Genomic DNA, 17,395 nt, shown 5'->3' with positions numbered 1-17,395 from the left:
AAGGATGCCAGGACTGGCTGAGGGACAGCCCAGGGAGTTTCTGTGTTGTGCAGCCCCGCTCCTTACAGACCTTAAATCCACCTGCTTTTAAAAATATGTCACTTCTTTCCTTGATTCCACCAGCTAGCACGATGGAACAGTTCTTATTCCCTTCTTTGCAGCTGTTCTGAACAGAGTGTGAAGATTTATCCCAGCTTCCCATGGCATAAACTGTACCAGAGTGCCAAAGACCAGATGGGAACAGCCATGGTCATCCTGCCCCTGAGTCAGCAGAAGATGACAATGATTGTTCACACATTCTTTATTATCAAAAAAGAAAAAAGAACAAAACCGACATTAAATTAAATAAATTACAACCATTTCTGAGCTGGTTATACATCATGCATTTACCAAGTAAGGCTTCAGAGCCAAAACACATCGACCTCACTGTTACTTAAGAGCAATAAAGGGAATATTTTACTGGAAGTGAAAACATTTCACCAGCGTGACTTTGAGCTCCCCTAATTCTGTCCGCGGGCACTTGAGAATTATGACTTTGGCCACATTGTGCCTCCAGCAGTGGCATTTACCTGCTGGTGTTACATTTATTGCCAGAACTGACCCAGAATTTGGCTACAGAAATGGGATTTCCTTCTGCCTGGGTCCTGATTTGCAGGAGAGCCACCGCTGCTCTTTCTGAGCCATTTCTCGTGGCATCCCATCCCATTTCTAGTGGGGAGTTCGGGAAATACAATCTGGTTTATGCCTCTGCTCTGAGGATTCCTGCATTTGGCCTGTCAGACCCCAGGCTGGGAAATCAACCTCCTGTAATGAATCCTGAATGTAGAGCTGGGAACTGGAACTTCCTTCTTTTAGTGTGATGCCAGCTCAGAGACCCAAAAATATTGATCAGGACAGTTTCGTGTTGCTCTGCACCAATTTCTTGGCTGCCTTTCTTTCAAAATTAGCACTTTTTAAAAGGAGCACTCAGGCAGTACAAAAGGCCATGAGGAATCACCCTCAAAGATAATTTAGGAGACTTAATCTCTTGCTTTCTCCTTGTAAAACAAGCTCTACGTGGAGATTTCTGGAGAAACCACTGTTGTCTAAGATTAAAACAAGTAATAACCATCAGCTGGTGGGGTTTTCTGCCCTCCTTTGGTTTCATTACTCTCCTGCACCACATAATCAGAAACTGAGGTAGAGAAATGGTGACTTGGTTGTTGAGATTTTATATAAAACCAAACTGGCAGGCTGCTGCCGTTGTTTCCTTTAGTGACTGCCTAGCAAGGATGGTTCAGGAAGCTTTATCTTCCTTGAAAATGAGACATCTGGGAGCTGCAGGAAAGCCCCACATTCTCTTCCCAGGAAGCCTTCAGCAGTCAGCTCAATAACGTCTGTGTACTTCAAAACCATACGCTAAAGCTTGCTTATATTTGTAATATCTTGGAGTGTTAAAATAGAAATAGCATTTTAAAATAGAATCTGTTTTCGTGTACTCAACCCACTGGCAGGCAGGACAGCGTGCACATGACAAGGAATTCTGAGTACAAGCCTGTCCTATTATTAAGAAAAAGATACATGTATTTCAGAATTTAGCCCTGCTGAGGGAGCCCTGAGGTCTTTGGGGTGTCAGAAATGCAGCACTGGTGCGAGGCAGTGTTTTTTGGGATGCTGGGACACAGAAGAGGAGAGGCAGAGACACGCAGGGAAATTCGGGGGTCAGTGCACATCAGAGAGCAGCAGCAGCTGGCACGGCCACACCTCGTGAAGCAAGCCCTGAACGGCTCTCGGTGTTTGCTTGTGTTTCACGCTGCGGGGGGAGCAGGGAAAGGCAAGGAGCAGGATGCCCAGGTGATGCAATTCCAGCGTGGGCAGAGGGATGGGGAGGGGACAGAGGGGCGGCTGAACATCCCCCGAGTTCAGACGCCCGGCTCCACTTCTGCAGTCCGTGAGACGGCATCTCCTGAGCTCCTGCTTCCCCCGCTGGCTCCGCCTGCTCCAGAGTCCTTTGCTCCGAGCGCCGCGAGCAGGGCAGGGAGGAGGGAGGATTTGGCAGTTCTGGGGGGGGATGGCCTCGTTGCAAACCCGTTGTATCCCCAGGCAGAAGCGCAGCTCTCCACGGAGCGGTGGGAGGGAGGAGTCGCCCCTGGAGGGTTCGCCCGCTGCTCGCTGTGCTCACAGAGCTGTCTGCGTCTCTGAGTGGAACATGCTCCCAAACATCTCCTAAAGGGCACAGAGGATGAGCAGGGTCAGGGCTGGTGCCAGAGTGACACAGCTCGGTGTCACTGTCACACGAACACCCCCAGGAGCTCCAGCCCTTCCCAGCCTTTCTCCATGCTTCCAGCTGGGCATGGACAGCACGGGGAAGGGCAGCCCTGGAGGGGATCTCCTCCCAAGGCCCACATGTGGGTGCAAATTGCTGCAGCAATTGCAGAGCCTGTGCTGAAAATCTTCACTGGTGACTCTTCTTTTGGGCATGAACCAGACTTGCTTCTCCAAGGTCCCCCCAGTGTGTGAGACCACAGGTCTGGCTGAACCTGAGCTGTGTGGCCCAGAATGACTGAAGGACTCCTCTGTGGGGTGACCTACCTGCTCCTCATCCAGCTCCTTCCAGAGCTCCTCAAGACAGGGATTTAAAATTATATTTGCAATTAACTTTCCGAAGCACTGCAGTAACTTCCAGATGATTTCCCAACTAATCAATCCAAATTAGAAGTTCTGATTTCTGCCTCATATCCACGGCTGCAGTGACCTCTGCCACTATAACTCACCTCCTCCAGGTTCTTGTACTCTGCACTGCCCTCGTCCACAGACTCGTCATAGATGGAGAGCTCTGTCTGGGTCGGCCTCTGTGCAGGGAAGAGTTGAGTCCACAAATTAGCAGAGTGCAGAGTCAAAAGGAGTGAAAACAATGACTAAGCCAGGCCTAAAAGGTGACCCGTGCTCCAAGGGAAATGCCAGGAGAAGGGGCACAGGAGGAGCCCTGCTCCAGGTGTTTATCTGCGTTCACCTATTGCTCTGGTTTGATAGGAGATCCCTTAACTCCTCCTGGGGAGATAACTGGTGCTGCTGGTGCCAGCTCCTGCTGGCACACAATAAACCAACCCCTGTTTGGGGACAGAGCCTATCTGACGCTGTGCCACCAGCGTGGGCCACATTCCTGCCTCAGAATTCCTCCTGTTCTCCTCCCACCAATGGAGCACTCATGGATGCTGGGACTATTCCAGCTGCACGAGCTTTGCCTTCATTTCTTCATCACTGAGGGCCAAATTCTGCCTTTGCCTGTTCCAACCAGCACCAAACTGAGGGCACAGTGCTGGAACAGCTCTCCTGGCTCCTCCAGGCTGGCACAGCACTCATCTCTCAGCCAAGGGTGTCTGTAAAACTTTAACAATTCTGAATTCCCATGGAAATCCATTCCATCCCAAAGTGCTGGGCCCATACAGGACAACTGGAATATTCAATAATTTGCTGGATTTAGGCCTTTACCACTTGAGAGAAACATGAAGCTTCTTTAGGTGCAGTAGCAGTTTGTTATTTTTCCATTGTGCTGACGCAGCCTGGAAGGCAAACAGGAGAATCCTGTGGGCTGGGGAGCAAATTTACCTCTTCCAAGATGGGCGGGTGCACAAATTCTCTGATACTGGCCAGTGCAAACAAAACAGCATCGTGGATGGTCAGGAAGATGTGACTTCGGTCCAGGCCTCCTTCCTCAAAAACTCCCCCTGTGCTGATGTCATTGTACACCTGGGCTGGAGAAAGGAGACAGCTGAACCAGGAGGAAAGCAGAGGAGGAATTCTGTGGCTACAGGGGTCCTCTGAGCTAAGGCAAGGCTCAGAAGAAGCAGGTTTGCAGCAGAAATGGGTGTGGGGATCTGTTTTCCTGCATGCTGAGTGTGGAGATCCTACAGTTTTATCACTTCCCAAATGAAAGCACTGATTTCACACACAGAGAACAGTGATTCTCTTTCCATTCTTCTGTTTTCTCCTTTTATCTGTTCTGGCCTGGTCCAGTAAAGGACTGACATCTCACAGTTTGAATAAAGAACAGAAAAGGATCTGCTGTTTGTCAGGAGCTCAGAAATGGGGGAAGATCCCATGGGAATGTGTTCTTTGGGGATTCTTACCATGCACGTTTGCCAAGAACACTTTAATGCCAATCTTCTGGTAACTGGAACACAACTGGAAGGGATGAGATGGGAGAGAGAGGATTAAAAACACTGCTGCTCCAGCTTTGTGTTTATGCATAAAGACTTTTATCAGCTCTGGGACTGAAGGAGAAAATCAGAGATGCAGAAGGGGAAAAGCCACACAACTGGAACACAAGCTCTGTGAGGAACCACTGAGGGAGCTGGGGGTGCTCAGCCTGGAGAAAAGGAGACTCAGGGGTGAGCTCAGCTCTCTCCACAGCTCCTGGAAGGTGCCTGTGCTCAGCTGGGCTTGGGCTCTGTCTGCAGGAGCTGACAGAACCAGAGCACACAGCCTCGAGCTGTGCCAAGGGAAATTTAGGTTGGATATTAGGATGTTATATATTTTTTATAGAAAGAGTGATGAAGTTCTGGAATGGCTGCCCGGGGAGGTGGTGCAGTCACCAGCCCTGGGTGTGTTTAACAAAGCCTGGATGTGGCACTGGGTGCCAGGGTTTAGTTGAGGTGTTAGGGCTGGGCTGGACTCGATGATCTTTCAGGTCTCTCCCAACCTGGTGACTTGGTGAATTCTGTGAATTGAGGCACATAAACACCTTGGTGTGAGAGAGCAGAAGGTCCCCACTGCCGGGCTGTGTTGGCAGCCCAGAACTCACCTTGCTCAGCGCTTTTGTGCCCATCAGGTCCACAAAACACACCCCACTCATGTCCAGGATGATGGTGTGGAAGCTGATGTAGGGCGGTGCCGTCAGCACAGGGTCGGGGTCTGCCGCGGGCAGGACGCTGAAGGTGCTGCCCTGCAGGGTGGTGCTGCTGCCCAGCTCCCCGGGGCTCTGCCCTGGCCCAGCCCCGGGGCCAGGAGGGCGGAATGTGATGTAGGAGATGCTGGCACCGTTAGCAGTGGTCTGGTTGTTGTTGGTGTCTGTTGGAGAGGCACTCTCAAAGTCCTTCTGGAGCTCTTGCAAAGACAAGGTCTGCGGCAGGGCAGAGATGCAGAGTCAGGGCAGGGCACAGGTGGGGTCCTGGCAGGTGGCTGCACCTCTGCCCACTGACAAGAAGGGTTTTAGTCTGGACTAACTCCAGCCTGGCTGTCCCTCGGGGCTGGATTTAGACAGGATAATCTACATGATCCATTTATTTCAAAATTGCTCAGCATTGCAAAGGAAATGGGGCTGGGGTGACTGAGAAATGGGCTTTGAAGGGGCACCTTGGGGCTGAACTGCTGGCACAGCCCCAGAGGAAGAGGCCAAAGTTGCCTGGTTTCTGCAGATTGTTCCCCATGTTCCCATTCCAGCCTCCTCTCCAGAATCCCAGCCATTCTCAGTTCTCCTGCACCTTCAGGTTTGGGGAGGAATGGAGATGTAGGTGGGGAGCAAAGGGGATGAGAGGTGGGAAATGTGGCCAGGAAAACAGTGCAGGAAATCCCATGTCGAGAGGAGCTGTTTGATGGGGACTTGGGGTCATGCCCATGGACAGAGGGACCTTTTTGGGAACTCAGGAGCTGAGTTACCTTGTTCTCCTTCAGCAGGAATTTTGGGAGCTTTGCTGGTGGTTGTGCTGTGCCCTTCCCCTGCTGTTTCACAAATTTCCTCCTGGCCAAGTACACCTTGCCAGGATCCACCCCTGTCTGTGGGAAAGAGAGATTTTTTTTTCCTTAAAAAGTCTGTTCCAAGAGTCAGGAGCTGCTGTTCCTTCCCAGGCATTTCCCAGCCTGGGCACTGGATTGGGGTGATCCTGATGGCATCCAAACATCTCCTGGAACTTGGGGAACCTGCACATGCAGGGAGAGACTTGGAATAGCAGAATGCCCCTGTTTTTGCAGAGCTTGGAGGAGGAACCTGCCAGGATTTGGGCACAACCTCTAAAATGAGCTCTGCCAACAGCCCTGAGGATCAGGGAGAGGAGGACTGAGGAGTAGAGAGTGGATGTGACCATGATTCATGATCACCCACAGCTTAATTATCCCCATGCAGCAACACAGGAGAGAGCAAGGGCAGTTTGGGACTGGCTTCAGGCAGGGATTTGTTGAGGAATTGCTCACCTTGGCTATAATTTTCTCCCGGAATATCTCCGAGTTGGCGAAATACAGCGGAGAGCAGTAGGTGACGATTTTAATCCCATTAACTTCATGGACCTGCACCAGAGACAGGAGCTCAGAGCAAGCCTGGGCACCAGTGGCAAAGAACAGCATTTTCTCTGAGGATGTTTTATCTGCAGCTCACCTTGTTGTAGGTTTTGGGGTTCTTGTAGATGTCAGTGGAAGTCACCTGGCCCAGGGCAGAGCCGTTGCGGCTGCAGGAAAGAAGGGATCAGCATTAGGGGAAAGAAAACTGCTTCTGCTTCACATTCCATCCCAGGATTTGAACATTTGCTTTGTCAAAACTCTTACATTTCACCCCTGCAGAGTCTACAGGGCAAAAAAAGGAGTCAGTATTTTGAGATGCCAGACTGGGAAATATTAAGAAAGGGCTTTGATGGATTAAAAGTGGTGAGAAGACCTCACGGCAGGGCCCTGCACACAGACAGGACTCGCTCTTTTTGTGAGCTGGGAACTGTGTGGGGTGAAGCAAATACCTTGAGGCTTCCCCTTGCCCTGGGATGTGCACGGGAGCGGGAATGCAGGCAGTAAATTGGCGCCTGCCATTCCTGTTTGCACATTCCGGGCAGGACACCTGCGCTCCCCGGGGCTCCTGCCGCGCGTTCCGCGGGCCAGAGGTCGCTTCTGAAAAATCACCCGTCCCTCCTTCTGCCCCTGGGAGATCTCCCGTGGCTCTTGGGGCCGGGAGGTACTCACAACTGGGTGTGGAAAACCACGACGAGCACGGAGAATCCCACGCCCACCGCCACTCCGTAGGGGAGGCTCAGGAAGAAAGCGGAGAGGAAGCTCACGAGCCAGACCAGCTGCAGGGAGAGAAGGGAGAGAAGAGCTGAACCATGGGGGCATGGATGGGGAAAATGGATGGGAAAATGGATGGGGGAAAATGGATGGGAAAATGGATGGGGAAAATGGATGGGGGAAAATGGATGGGAAAATGGATGGGGGAAAATGGATGGGGGAGAATGGATGGGGGAGAATGGATGGGGGAGAATGGATGGGGAAGAATGGATAAAAATGGATGGGAAAAGATGGATGGGAAAAGACGGATGGGAAAAGATGGATTAAAAAATGGGTGGAAAAAATGGATGGGAAAATGGGTGGGAAAAAGGATGGGAAAAAATGGATGGGAAAAAATGGATGGGAAAAAATGGATGGGAAAAAATGGATAAAAATATGGATAAAAATGGATGGGAAAAATGGATGGGAAAAATGGATGGGAAAAATAGATGGGAAAAAATCGTTGGGAAAAAATCGTTGGGAAAAAATGGTTGGGGAAAATGGCTCTGTGCTGCTATCCTGGACTCTCAAACCCTCCCAGCTCAACATGAATAGGCCAAACCCTGACTTCTGCAGCTGTTCTAAGGCTGCAGTTGCTGCATGTTTTAGAGTGAACCGTCCTTGCTGGGAAGTTTGCCAGGAGCCCCAGTTTCCTTTCAGCCATAAAAGCAGCCGGGGCGTTTCTCCACGGCTGCTGGAGCGCCCGCTCCGCTCGTTCCATCCAAAAACGATCGGCCTGGCTCGTCAGGAAGGGGCTCCTGCAGACCCCACCATCTGCTGCTCCCTGCTCCAGCCCCGAGCAGTTCCTGCTGTCCGTCAGAGCAGTTCAGGAAAAAATCAGAAATCATCTCTCTGAAAACTGCCTGAGCACGTGCTAGAAATGGCCTGAACACAGAGAGGATTCAACAGCCAGGTGTGACAGAGGAAAAAACCTGCCCCACTCCAGCTCAGAGCTCTGCCATTTGTCATTTTTATGTGTTAGCACTCAAGCATCTCACTGTGTATGAGCTCAGTCCTGCCCTGCGTTTAAACATCCCCTCTGAAAATCATCATCAGCTTGTTTTAATCCCATCCTCACAACGAATAAAAACTAACTTTGACCTTGGTTGAATAAAGGTAACTTTGATGACTTCAGTATCTTAATTTATGTTCATTTTGTGCATAAATAGCAAGGAAGAGCTTCCATCCATCCATCCATCCATCCATCCATCCATCCATCCATCCATCCATCCATCCATCCATCCATCCAGGCTTCATTAGAATTAGCTGGAATTAGCTGTCCTGAAACACAGCCAGCATTAAGGTGATGAACACCAATGGTCTGACATCACCCAGGAATGGTGCTCCCCATTTTGGGACAGGACACTGAATCTAGTTCAAATTCCAAGGAGATTAAGGTCAGAGGAATCCCGTTCACTCCATTGGCATCTGCCAGGATGTTCCTCAGGCAGCACCATCCATCTCCACTCAGTCCACGCTCGTGTCTGCCCAGGCTTTTGGGGTCTCTGAAGCCTGTGGGGTCCAGCTGTGCTCTGGTAAAGGGGCAGCAGCCGAGCTGCCAGAGCCCACACACCTCCCCTCTCACCCCACAGCAGCAGAACCCGTTCAGAGACGTGCCCAAATTGATAACCCAGCTCTTCTCCAGCGCTTGTTTGAGCAGGGTTTTGGGAAAGCTCTTCATGGCTCGGGCCAGCCCCTCTGGACTCCTGATTGCCCCGATAAGGGGGTTTGTCGGGCCCTGGCAGGATATTGGCTCCATGTCCACACAGGGCACTCAGCCGTGGGAGTCCTGTTCAAACACTGACTTTTTATGTCAGACATTTCCAAATTCCGCTCTCACTCCCCCGCCACCCCCTGCCTGGGTTTATACATCAACCAGTGCCTGGAGTCCTTATCACTCTGAAGGGCTCTCCTCACCCTGGAGGGCCATTGTGTGAGTTTTTAAGTCATGACTCCCAGATATTGAGCAGGGCCGGTTTGGCTAGTTCTGGGCAAACAGGCTCCGCACTTGATTGGCATTTAAACCCAGCAGGTAAGAGTTCAGGCCTCTCTGATATGTGCTCTGAGCAGCAGCGTGCTCAGCTGGGCAGGACAGGCAGCACCATCTCACCAAGAGAGCCAAACCCACCTCCTGCAAGGGACTCTTAACCCCAAAACCCCACAAAAGACGTTTTTGGGGTCTGTGCTGCTCATCCTGCCCTGGCCAGGTGATGCCTCCTGCCACCCCAGGCACTCACACAGTCCAGCTTGCTCTTCTTCCACAGGTAGAAGGGGTCAGCCAGCTGCTTGAGGGAGTTCTTCAGGTTCACAGCGATGAGGGCTCCCAGCACAGACTGTGGAGGACAGGGAATGGTGTCAGCCAGGACCTGGATGTGCCACGTTTGGCAGTGGAGGCTTTTCTGCAGCATCTGCCTGCCTTGGGCCAGTCCCATCACAAGGGTGATGCTCACAAAGATCTCACTTGGATCTGAGCAGCATCATTGGGATGATTCTTTCATTATAATTTACATTATAATTTCATTACAATTTACACTTGCATTTGCTCAGAGAAATCCCTGCCCAAGACCAGCTTGGACAGGGCTTGGAGCAACAGTGAAAAGTGTCACTGCCCATGGCAGGGATGAGGTTTTAAGGTCCTTTCCAACCCAAACCAGCCTGGAATTGTGTGACTGTGTGATTCTGTGATTCCAGACAGGTCCCCAGGCCAGGGACAAACTGTCCCATGCTGCTTTTTGCATCAGGGTTTCTTGGAACGAGGCTGTGTCCGTGTTTGGGTGTGGAGAGCGGGTGTTGCAATGGCTCTGCCTGCACAGATGTTTGTGTTACCTTTGGAAGAGGCTCGAGGTAGATTCCCAGGGACAGCATTGTCACCATGACCACCAGAGCCACAAAGAAACTTGCCACCTGCAAAGAGGAAAGGAAATCACTTCTGCAAACATCAGGGCTTCCCAAAGCTCCCCTGGGTGTAGCCAGGGGCACCACTGGGCACTGCAGCATTTTATGGGAGAGGATGTTTGCCTCTGAAAAAAGGCAGGGGTTTGCAGATCTCACAGATAACCCCAAACTTCCCTCACTGCCCAGTCCAGGGAGCCAGAGAGGGACTGCAGGCTGAGAGCTCTGCTTCTGTGGCCAACCCAGAGAACCAAATCAGGGAGCAAAATGGGCTTGGGGAGGGAGGAAATTCTGCTTTAACAGCAACAGCCTGAAGCACTTGTGTGTCAAACTTCTCCAGAGGTGCTCAGTCAGGCTGGCAACACGTCCAGCTACAGCACTTTGTGATCCAGAGGAGGGAGGGAGGAGAGGAGGAGGAGGAGGAACTAACTTGGGATTTCGCTCCTGCCCCATCCACGGCGAGGGTGACAGAGAGAGCACAGCAGATCACGTGGATTTTGAAGAAGGATCCAAAGAAGTTGCTGCAGCCCAGGGCCAGCATTTCCTGTGGAGATGTGGAGAATGCCCATCAGAAAGGACAGCTGCCCTTCCTGCTGACACATGGCAAGAGAGCAGGGGCCTGAGGCTGGTTTATGCAGCCAGGGCAGGCTCTGGGTTCCCTGCAGTGCATCCCGGGCTCTTTCCTTCCAGTAAGACCTGGGATAGAACCTGGTGTATCAGGGAAACCTGGAAGCACAATTCCACATAAACACGTTGTCATCTGTTGACACACTCGGGGCAGGGCTCCATGTGGTATGTGTGGCTGCTGTTGAAAGCTTGCCACTGTGCCAGGGATGACAAAAGAGGATTATTTAATGTCCTGCCTCTCAGAGTATCTAGGTGACACACCAGGAATCCAGGTCTTTCTCTGCTCCCTGAGAAGTGCACGCACCTCACCGTGCTTCAGCAAGCTGCCAAAACAGAGTCTGGGGGGGGAGCAAGGCAGAGAGCCCAGCCCAAAGCTCCTTTCCCTCTTCCAGCCTCTCTGCAGCCCACGGGACAGGGCTCTGCCGTGTCCTTTTGCCCCCCACATGGCACAAAGCCACGGAGCCTCCTCGGGAGCAGCACGTCTGCTCTGAGCCCAGCACGTCTGAGCTCTTCCCTTCACGCCTGAGAGCAAAGGCAGCAGTGCCTGGCTGCCCCAGCCCCAGCAATACCTGGTTGGGGTCCACGTCGTAGCCATGCTTGGCTGCCAGGGTCCTCCCCATGGCCAGGTTGATCACGTAGCCCACGATGGCAAGCGAGAAGGCCGTGCCCACCATGTCCTTCCACTTGCTCACCAGGGGCAGGGTGGGCGCTGGGAACCTGCACTCAGAGCACAGGTGAGAAGCTGTGGCAGCGCTGCCTGGGGGCTGGGGGGGGTGGGTGGGTGAGGAGCTGGGGGGTTCAGGAACGACACAGTCCCTGCCCACACTCCAGAGGACGGGGGTGGTTGTGTCACAGGGCACGCTGACACTCCTGGAAGGGGACTCTGGCATTGCAGGGAAGAGGGAGGTGTTTTCCAGGCTGGAGGAGGAGGAGGAGGAAGGAAAACTGTCTGGAAGGTGAATCAGACCTGCACACAAGCACTTACCCCATGCTGAGCTTCCCCACTACTGGCATGCCGTACTTGTCGGGCATGTTGAAGCTGCCGGAGATTGCGGTGGCCACGATCACCTGCAAGGACAGGGAGAAAAGAGCTGTGAGCAGGAAGAGCTGGGCTGGCTCACGGCGTTACCCCTGCCCTGCTCCCAGAGCTGACAGAGCAAAACCAGCACCACTGGGCTGGGGACGGCGAGGACAGGCCCAGGTTATTCTCTTCAGCCTCAGCATCAGCAGGATGCAGTGCAGGGATGAGCACGGGGCTGGTCCAGTTTCTGACCCCAAACCATGTGGGGGCTGTGTCACAGTCACTGTGTAGATGCTGTGTGTGGTGGCCCTGCTGAGAGCAGCAGTGTCCCGGGGCTGTGAGGTCAGGGGATGTCAGTACATGAAATGAGCACACAGAAGCTTGTAAATTCAAAAGAGAAAAAGACACAGTTTTAGTCATTTATAGAATTCCAAAGGTGACCGTGGATTGGAGGATGGAATTACCACCTCTCCAACCACACTGGCCCAAAGATCAATCCATCATTTCTCTCCACCCACAGAGAAATATGTAAACTGTTCTATTTCTACATGAAATTGTGTGGGACCTCTGACTCTCAAACATGTAAACATCATCAGAAGGCTAAAGAAGTTTCATGAGAACTTCAAAACTTTCAGAAGAACTATAAAAGAAAACTCAACACTTTTAAAAAATCAGGGCAGCATCGGGAGGCTCCCAGGGACAGCCCAGGTGTCACTTACGATGATGATCTCCATCGGGATGGGCATCCGGATTTTCTTCATGTACTTCAGGTTGAGCTCCTTGACGACGATCAGGAGCACAGCGCTGACCAAGGCATAGACCAGGGAGGCCAGGTTGGTCTGGGGCAGACCTTTACAAATGTCAATGAATGTCTGAAGGGGAGACAAGAGGAGAAGGGGTCACGGCGAGCCAGACAGACACTCTGGACAGCATGGACAGGACGACGGACAGCACTTGTTACCACAGTGAACACCCTGAGACGTGAGCAGTGCTAAAAACGCTCTGCTGAGGGATCAGCCCCCAGCCCTGGGCCTGTGCTGGTGATTTAATGCAGTTCTGGCTGCTTCATCCTTGGAACACACAGGAAATCCCAGGAATGGCCAAACCTGCTCAGAGGAAACGTCCCTGCTGCTAACAACTCTGCAAGAGTCCTGCTGCAAAGCAGCACAGCTCATACCCCCCCCCCCTAGACCCCAGTCCCATTTTGACACTGTTGAGCAAGATGGGAACAGAGAACTCCAGATCAGAAGGCAAAGAAAATGAGCTCTCTTTTATTTCAAATGTACTGCTCTAGATATAGAGAACATCACAGAATCACAGAATCACAGAATCATGAGGTTGGAAGAGACCTCTAAGATCACCGAGTCCAACCTATGCCCTCACACCTCAACTAGAGCACAGCACCAAGTGCCATGTCCAGTCTTTTTTTAACACATCCAGAGATGGTGATTCCACCAACTCCCTGGGAAGACAATTCCAGACTCATTTCATTGGTCTTAGAGTAAAAACATCCCACACCACTGGTGTGCAGTGAATGACACACAGGAGCAGAAAATATCTATAAACAATGTGAACAACAAGATAGATTAGAGAATTATTTACATTCTTTCCCAACTGCTCCCCAGGCTCTCGCCTGGTTAGAAAACTTCTCTTTCTCTCTGACTGAGCTGAGAATACCCACACCATTTCGTTATTCCTCATCAAAGCCACGCAGGCAGGGCTCAGATAACGCTGCTGGGGCGGGGATTCCCCTTTCCCCCCAAGCCTTTCCTGCTCTCCTGGGCCCCCGTTTCCCTGGCAGGGGTGGCGGTGCTGCCGTGGTGGGGGGGGAAGGTGGCTGTGCAGAGCCCCCACTTACGTAGACGATAGCTAAGGGCCCGGTGTAAGACGGGACCGTCAAGCCGAAGACGTACTTGAGCACGGAGATGAGGATCTGCAGCCCCGCCGCCGTCATGAAGCCCCTGATGAAGGACTCGGACAGGTAGATGGCCACGAAGCCAAACTGCAGGAAGCCCAGGCAGAGCTAGGGTGGGACGGAGGAGCTGTGGGTCAGGGCAGTGGCAGCCCCCCGCTGTGGGGCAGGGTGATGCTCTGGGAGAGCGCACACAGCTCTCCCACACACAGCAGGGGTGTCCCGGGGCAGGGATGGGGGCAGCAGGGCTAGGAGCGCTGTTCTTGGATTGTCCACGGAGAGGATTCCACCACGAGAACAAAAATCCCAATAAATCCACAGCAGTGCCCCAAAAATCCCCAAAAAATGCCTAAAAAATGCCCCCAAAAATCCCCAAAAATGCCCCCAAAAGTCCCCAAAAATGCCCCAAAAAATGCCCAAAAAGTGCCCCCAAAAATGCCCCCAAAACTCTATTTTCAGTCATCATCCACGCCCACTCCGGGCTAAGAGTGCCATTCTTGGCTTGTCCACATAGAGAATTCCTCCTCGAGACCAAAAATCCCCAAAAATCCCCCAAAATCCCCATTTTGAGCCATCATCCAGCCATACTCAGGGCTAAGAGTGCCATTCTTGGCTTGTCCACATAGAGAATTCCACCCCGAGACCAAAAATCCCCAAAAATCCCCATTTTGAGCCATCATCCACCCACACTCAGAGCTGAGTGTCATTCTTGGATTGTCCACATAGAGAATTCCACCACAAGACCAAAAATCCCAAAAAAATCCCCAAAAATCCCCAAAAATCCCCATTTTGAGCCATCATGCACCCCCACTCCGGGCTAAGAGTGCCATTCTTGGCTTGTCCACATAGAGAATTCCATCACAAGACCAAAAATCCCCAAAAAAATCCCCCAAAATCTCTATTTTGAGCCATCCTCCACCCGTAAGCGGGGCCTCCTGGAGCACCTGCCGCCACCACCTGTGCTCCAGGGCCAGCTTGGCTCCCAAAAATCTCTATTTTGAGCCATCATCCACCCCCACTCCGGGCTAAGAGTGCCATTCTTGGCTTGTCCACATAGAGAATTCCACCACAAGACCAAAAATCCCTAAAAATCCCCAAAAATCCCCAAAAATCCCCAAAAATCCCCATTTTGAGCCATCATCCATCCACACTCAGAGCTGAGTGTCATTCTTGGATTGTCCACATAGAGAATTCCACCCTGAGACCAAAAAAAATCCCCAAAAATCCCCAAAAATCCCCATTTTGAGCCATCATCCACCCCCACTCAGGGCTAAGCGTGCCATTCTTGGATTGTCCACATAGAGAATTCCACCACAAGACCAAAAACAATCCCCCAAAATCTCTATTTTGAGCCATCATCCACCCGTAAGCGGGGCCTCCTGGAGCACCTGCCGCCACCACCTGTGCTCCAGGGCCAGCTTGGCTCCCAAAAATCCCCAAAAATCTCTATTTTGAGGCATCATCCACCCGTAAGCGGGGCCTCCTGGAGCACCTGCCACCACCACCTGTGCTCCAGGGCCAGCTTGGCTCCCAGGGAGGGTCAGGGACACGCAGACTCACCTGGATGAGGGCTGTCAGGCAGGCCAGGGTGGCAGAGATCTCCAGCCTGGCCGCCTCCAGGGCCGTGCTGTTCACGCCGGTCTCGTTGGCGGTGTGGTTGAAGTACTGGAAGTCGGACTCGGGAGCCAGCTCGTTGCAGACGTTGCCGACAATAATGCTGATGACAGCAAAAGTCCCTGCAGACAGCACGGGGAGGTCAGGGTCTGGCTCCTGGGCAGGTGGGGCGGTGCAGGGGAGTCACTCAGCCCCTCCCCAGCCCCACGGGAGGTGGCACTGGCTCGTCGGGGTGACAATCCTGCAGCGCAGCCGGAACCTGCGACCCCACAGAGCCCCGGCGGAGCAAACCTCCCCGTTCTGGGACACGCCAGCGCTCCCAGGCAGCATTTTACTGTCCTGGGCAGGCAGTTCCTCACCTGGCACCATCTGGTGGATGCCCCCGAGGAAGAAGTAGGTGAGCAGGGGGAAGAAGGAGGAGTAGAGCCCGTTGACAGGAGGCAGGTTGGCCAGGAGGGCGAAGGCCATCCCTGCAAAACACGAGGGGCACGGGCAGGGGAATTCAGCAGGCTGGAGGGAGAGCTTGGGGTCATCAGTAAAACACAAAACCCCTCCCAACGGGGCACCAGCGTCACCTGCAGAGCTGTACTCGAGCTGGCAAAGCGTTACTCCCTCTTGGACAGGCAGAGAGGGACGCTGCTCACCTTGTGGCACTTGGATTGTCCCCGCACTGAGCCCGCCGAGGACATCGGGCAGGATGTAGTCCTTGATTTTGTACCTGGGGAGCCACGCCAGAATTGGGAACAGGCGGAAGAGGGTGAGCTTGAACCTGGAAGCTGAACATCTAGAAGGGAGATAAAAAATGAAAGGAAATTTGAAAGGTGAAGAATTTGAAAATGAAGGAAGGGAGGAAGCGAATGAGCTGGAAGTGAGGAAGGATCTTCCCAGGAATGTCTCAACCTTTCTCCCTCACCAGATTCTGAGCCCTCTCTTTCCTCTATTATTGCCTTCCTTTCTCAGAGGAGTGGAGACAGATTTCCAAGAAGGTGATCAGCAGGGTTATTAACCTTTGTTAGCATAATTATAAGCCTTTCTTTAAGGTGGTATTGGTTTCAATCAGAAAGCTGAGAAAAGGAAAACCCAGCTAGAAAGCTTAAAAAAAAGTAATCCACATGTCCCTACATCACCAATTGTGCTTTTTCCACTATTAAAAAAAAAAAACAACCAAACCTGGGGAAATAGGACCCCAAATCCCAAATGCACTCAGTGCAAACTGTTCTGCTGGGAAAAGAGCCACCAATTTCATTTTCTTCAGCCCAATTTGCATTTCTCCCATACCTTTCATCCATCAAACCCCTGAAAACCACAGTTCCCCAGGATAAAAATGGGATCTGTATTCCCAGGTCTGAATTATACCCCCCCAATTCCTGACTAAATCTGATTTACGTTCTACAGCATTCCCTGTTACCTGAAAAGGTTTCTCAGTTTCTCCCCAACGGGGTAAGTTCTGCTTTTCTTCTCAAACTCCTCGTCGAAGAGGCTGACAGAGTAGGCAGGACGTTCGATGGCATAGCGAGGCCTGGCCTGGCTCATCTCTGGATCATTTGGATTTTTCCCAAAAAAAAAAAAAAAAAAAAAAAAAAAAAAAAAAAAAAAATTAAAAAAATAATAGAAAGAGCAAAGCCAAGAATGTGGCTGGAGTTGGCCCCACCTGCGCTATAACAGAGCGGACACCTCCAGCGTCTGGAGCCCTCCCCGAGCTTCTCCACCCTAAATAGTTTCCCCGTGGCAGAGAGGCAGGTCCTGGGAGTGGCTTCTCCCAGCTCCAGGGGCTGCTGCTGCTCCCCGGCCCCGGAGCTTTCGCAGCTCTTCGGAGGCGATGCTAATGAGCGGTGCTAATGAGCGGTGCTAATGAGCGGTGCCGTGCGAAGGGACCCGAGCTCGGCCTGGATCGCCTGGCAGGCGGGCAGGGGTGCTAATCCCGGCTCCGGGAGTGCCTTTTCGCCTCGGGCGAGGCACTTGACCTTTCCCATGGCTCGGTTTCACCATCGGTGGCGTTGGCAAAGCTTCGCCAGGCTGGTTGATACTGGCACCGGGATTGAGGGCTGGATCCCTCCCGAGGTGTTCCTGCCACACTGCCCAGCCTGTCCAGCATTCCAGAACCTTCCCAGTCCTCGCTGGCCGTGGGTGAGTGCCCGGTTTCCTCTAGGAAGTGATGCTCGGGGAGATAACTGTTGCTAACTCGTGTCAGTGATGAAGATGCCAAAACATCCCGGCAGACCAGTCCTGCCCGGTATCTGGGTCTCACCAAAGGGATGATGAACTTCAGACATCCCTGATTTTACCGTGCCTGGGGAGAGGGGAGAATCACCCCGAAGTGGCCGGGA

At 52.3% G+C, this 17,395-nt stretch overlaps 1 protein-coding gene across 1 annotated transcript; it reads right to left on the bottom strand.

Moving 5' to 3' along the window:
* Nucleotides 1-1,537: 1,537 nt before the first annotated feature.
* On the bottom strand, nucleotides 1,538-16,601 carry SLC26A9 (solute carrier family 26 member 9). Its single transcript, XM_053963771.1, has 20 exons — nucleotides 16,477-16,601; nucleotides 15,713-15,852; nucleotides 15,428-15,538; nucleotides 15,015-15,190; nucleotides 13,401-13,565; nucleotides 12,262-12,414; nucleotides 11,507-11,589; nucleotides 11,091-11,238; nucleotides 10,325-10,438; nucleotides 9,829-9,906; nucleotides 9,240-9,335; nucleotides 6,922-7,028; nucleotides 6,350-6,419; nucleotides 6,169-6,261; nucleotides 5,638-5,754; nucleotides 4,784-5,101; nucleotides 4,110-4,164; nucleotides 3,589-3,734; nucleotides 2,754-2,831; nucleotides 1,538-2,205 (listed from the first exon to the last, which is right to left on the bottom strand). The coding sequence occupies exons 1-20, from the start codon at nucleotides 16,599-16,601 to the stop codon at nucleotides 2,158-2,160; spliced, it is 2,421 nt and encodes an 806-aa protein (XP_053819746.1). The 3' UTR covers nucleotides 1,538-2,157.
* Between the last annotated feature and the right edge of the window lie 794 nt (nucleotides 16,602-17,395).

Source organism: Vidua chalybeata, chromosome 24 (assembly GCF_026979565.1).
Source record: "Vidua chalybeata isolate OUT-0048 chromosome 24, bVidCha1 merged haplotype, whole genome shotgun sequence".
In the NCBI taxonomy this organism is placed as follows: Eukaryota; Metazoa; Chordata; class Aves; order Passeriformes; family Viduidae; genus Vidua; species Vidua chalybeata.
This window is presented reverse-complemented; position numbering and strand designations above follow the sequence as displayed.

Bases quoted from the DNA above. Each gene is read 5' to 3' on its own strand.
- SLC26A9 (XM_053963771.1), bottom strand. From the start codon at position 16,601: ATGAGCCAGGCCAGGCCTCGCTATGCCATCGAACGTCCTGCCTACTCT. The intron at 10,439-11,090 runs GTATTGCTGGGG...ACATCTCCACAG, and splicing joins ACGACGTGGACCCCAACCAG to GAAATGCTGGCCCTGGGCTG. The intron at 6,420-6,921 runs GTGAGTACCTCC...TCTTTCCTGCAG, and splicing joins GTGGTTTTCCACACCCAGTT to CCGCAACGGCTCTGCCCTGG.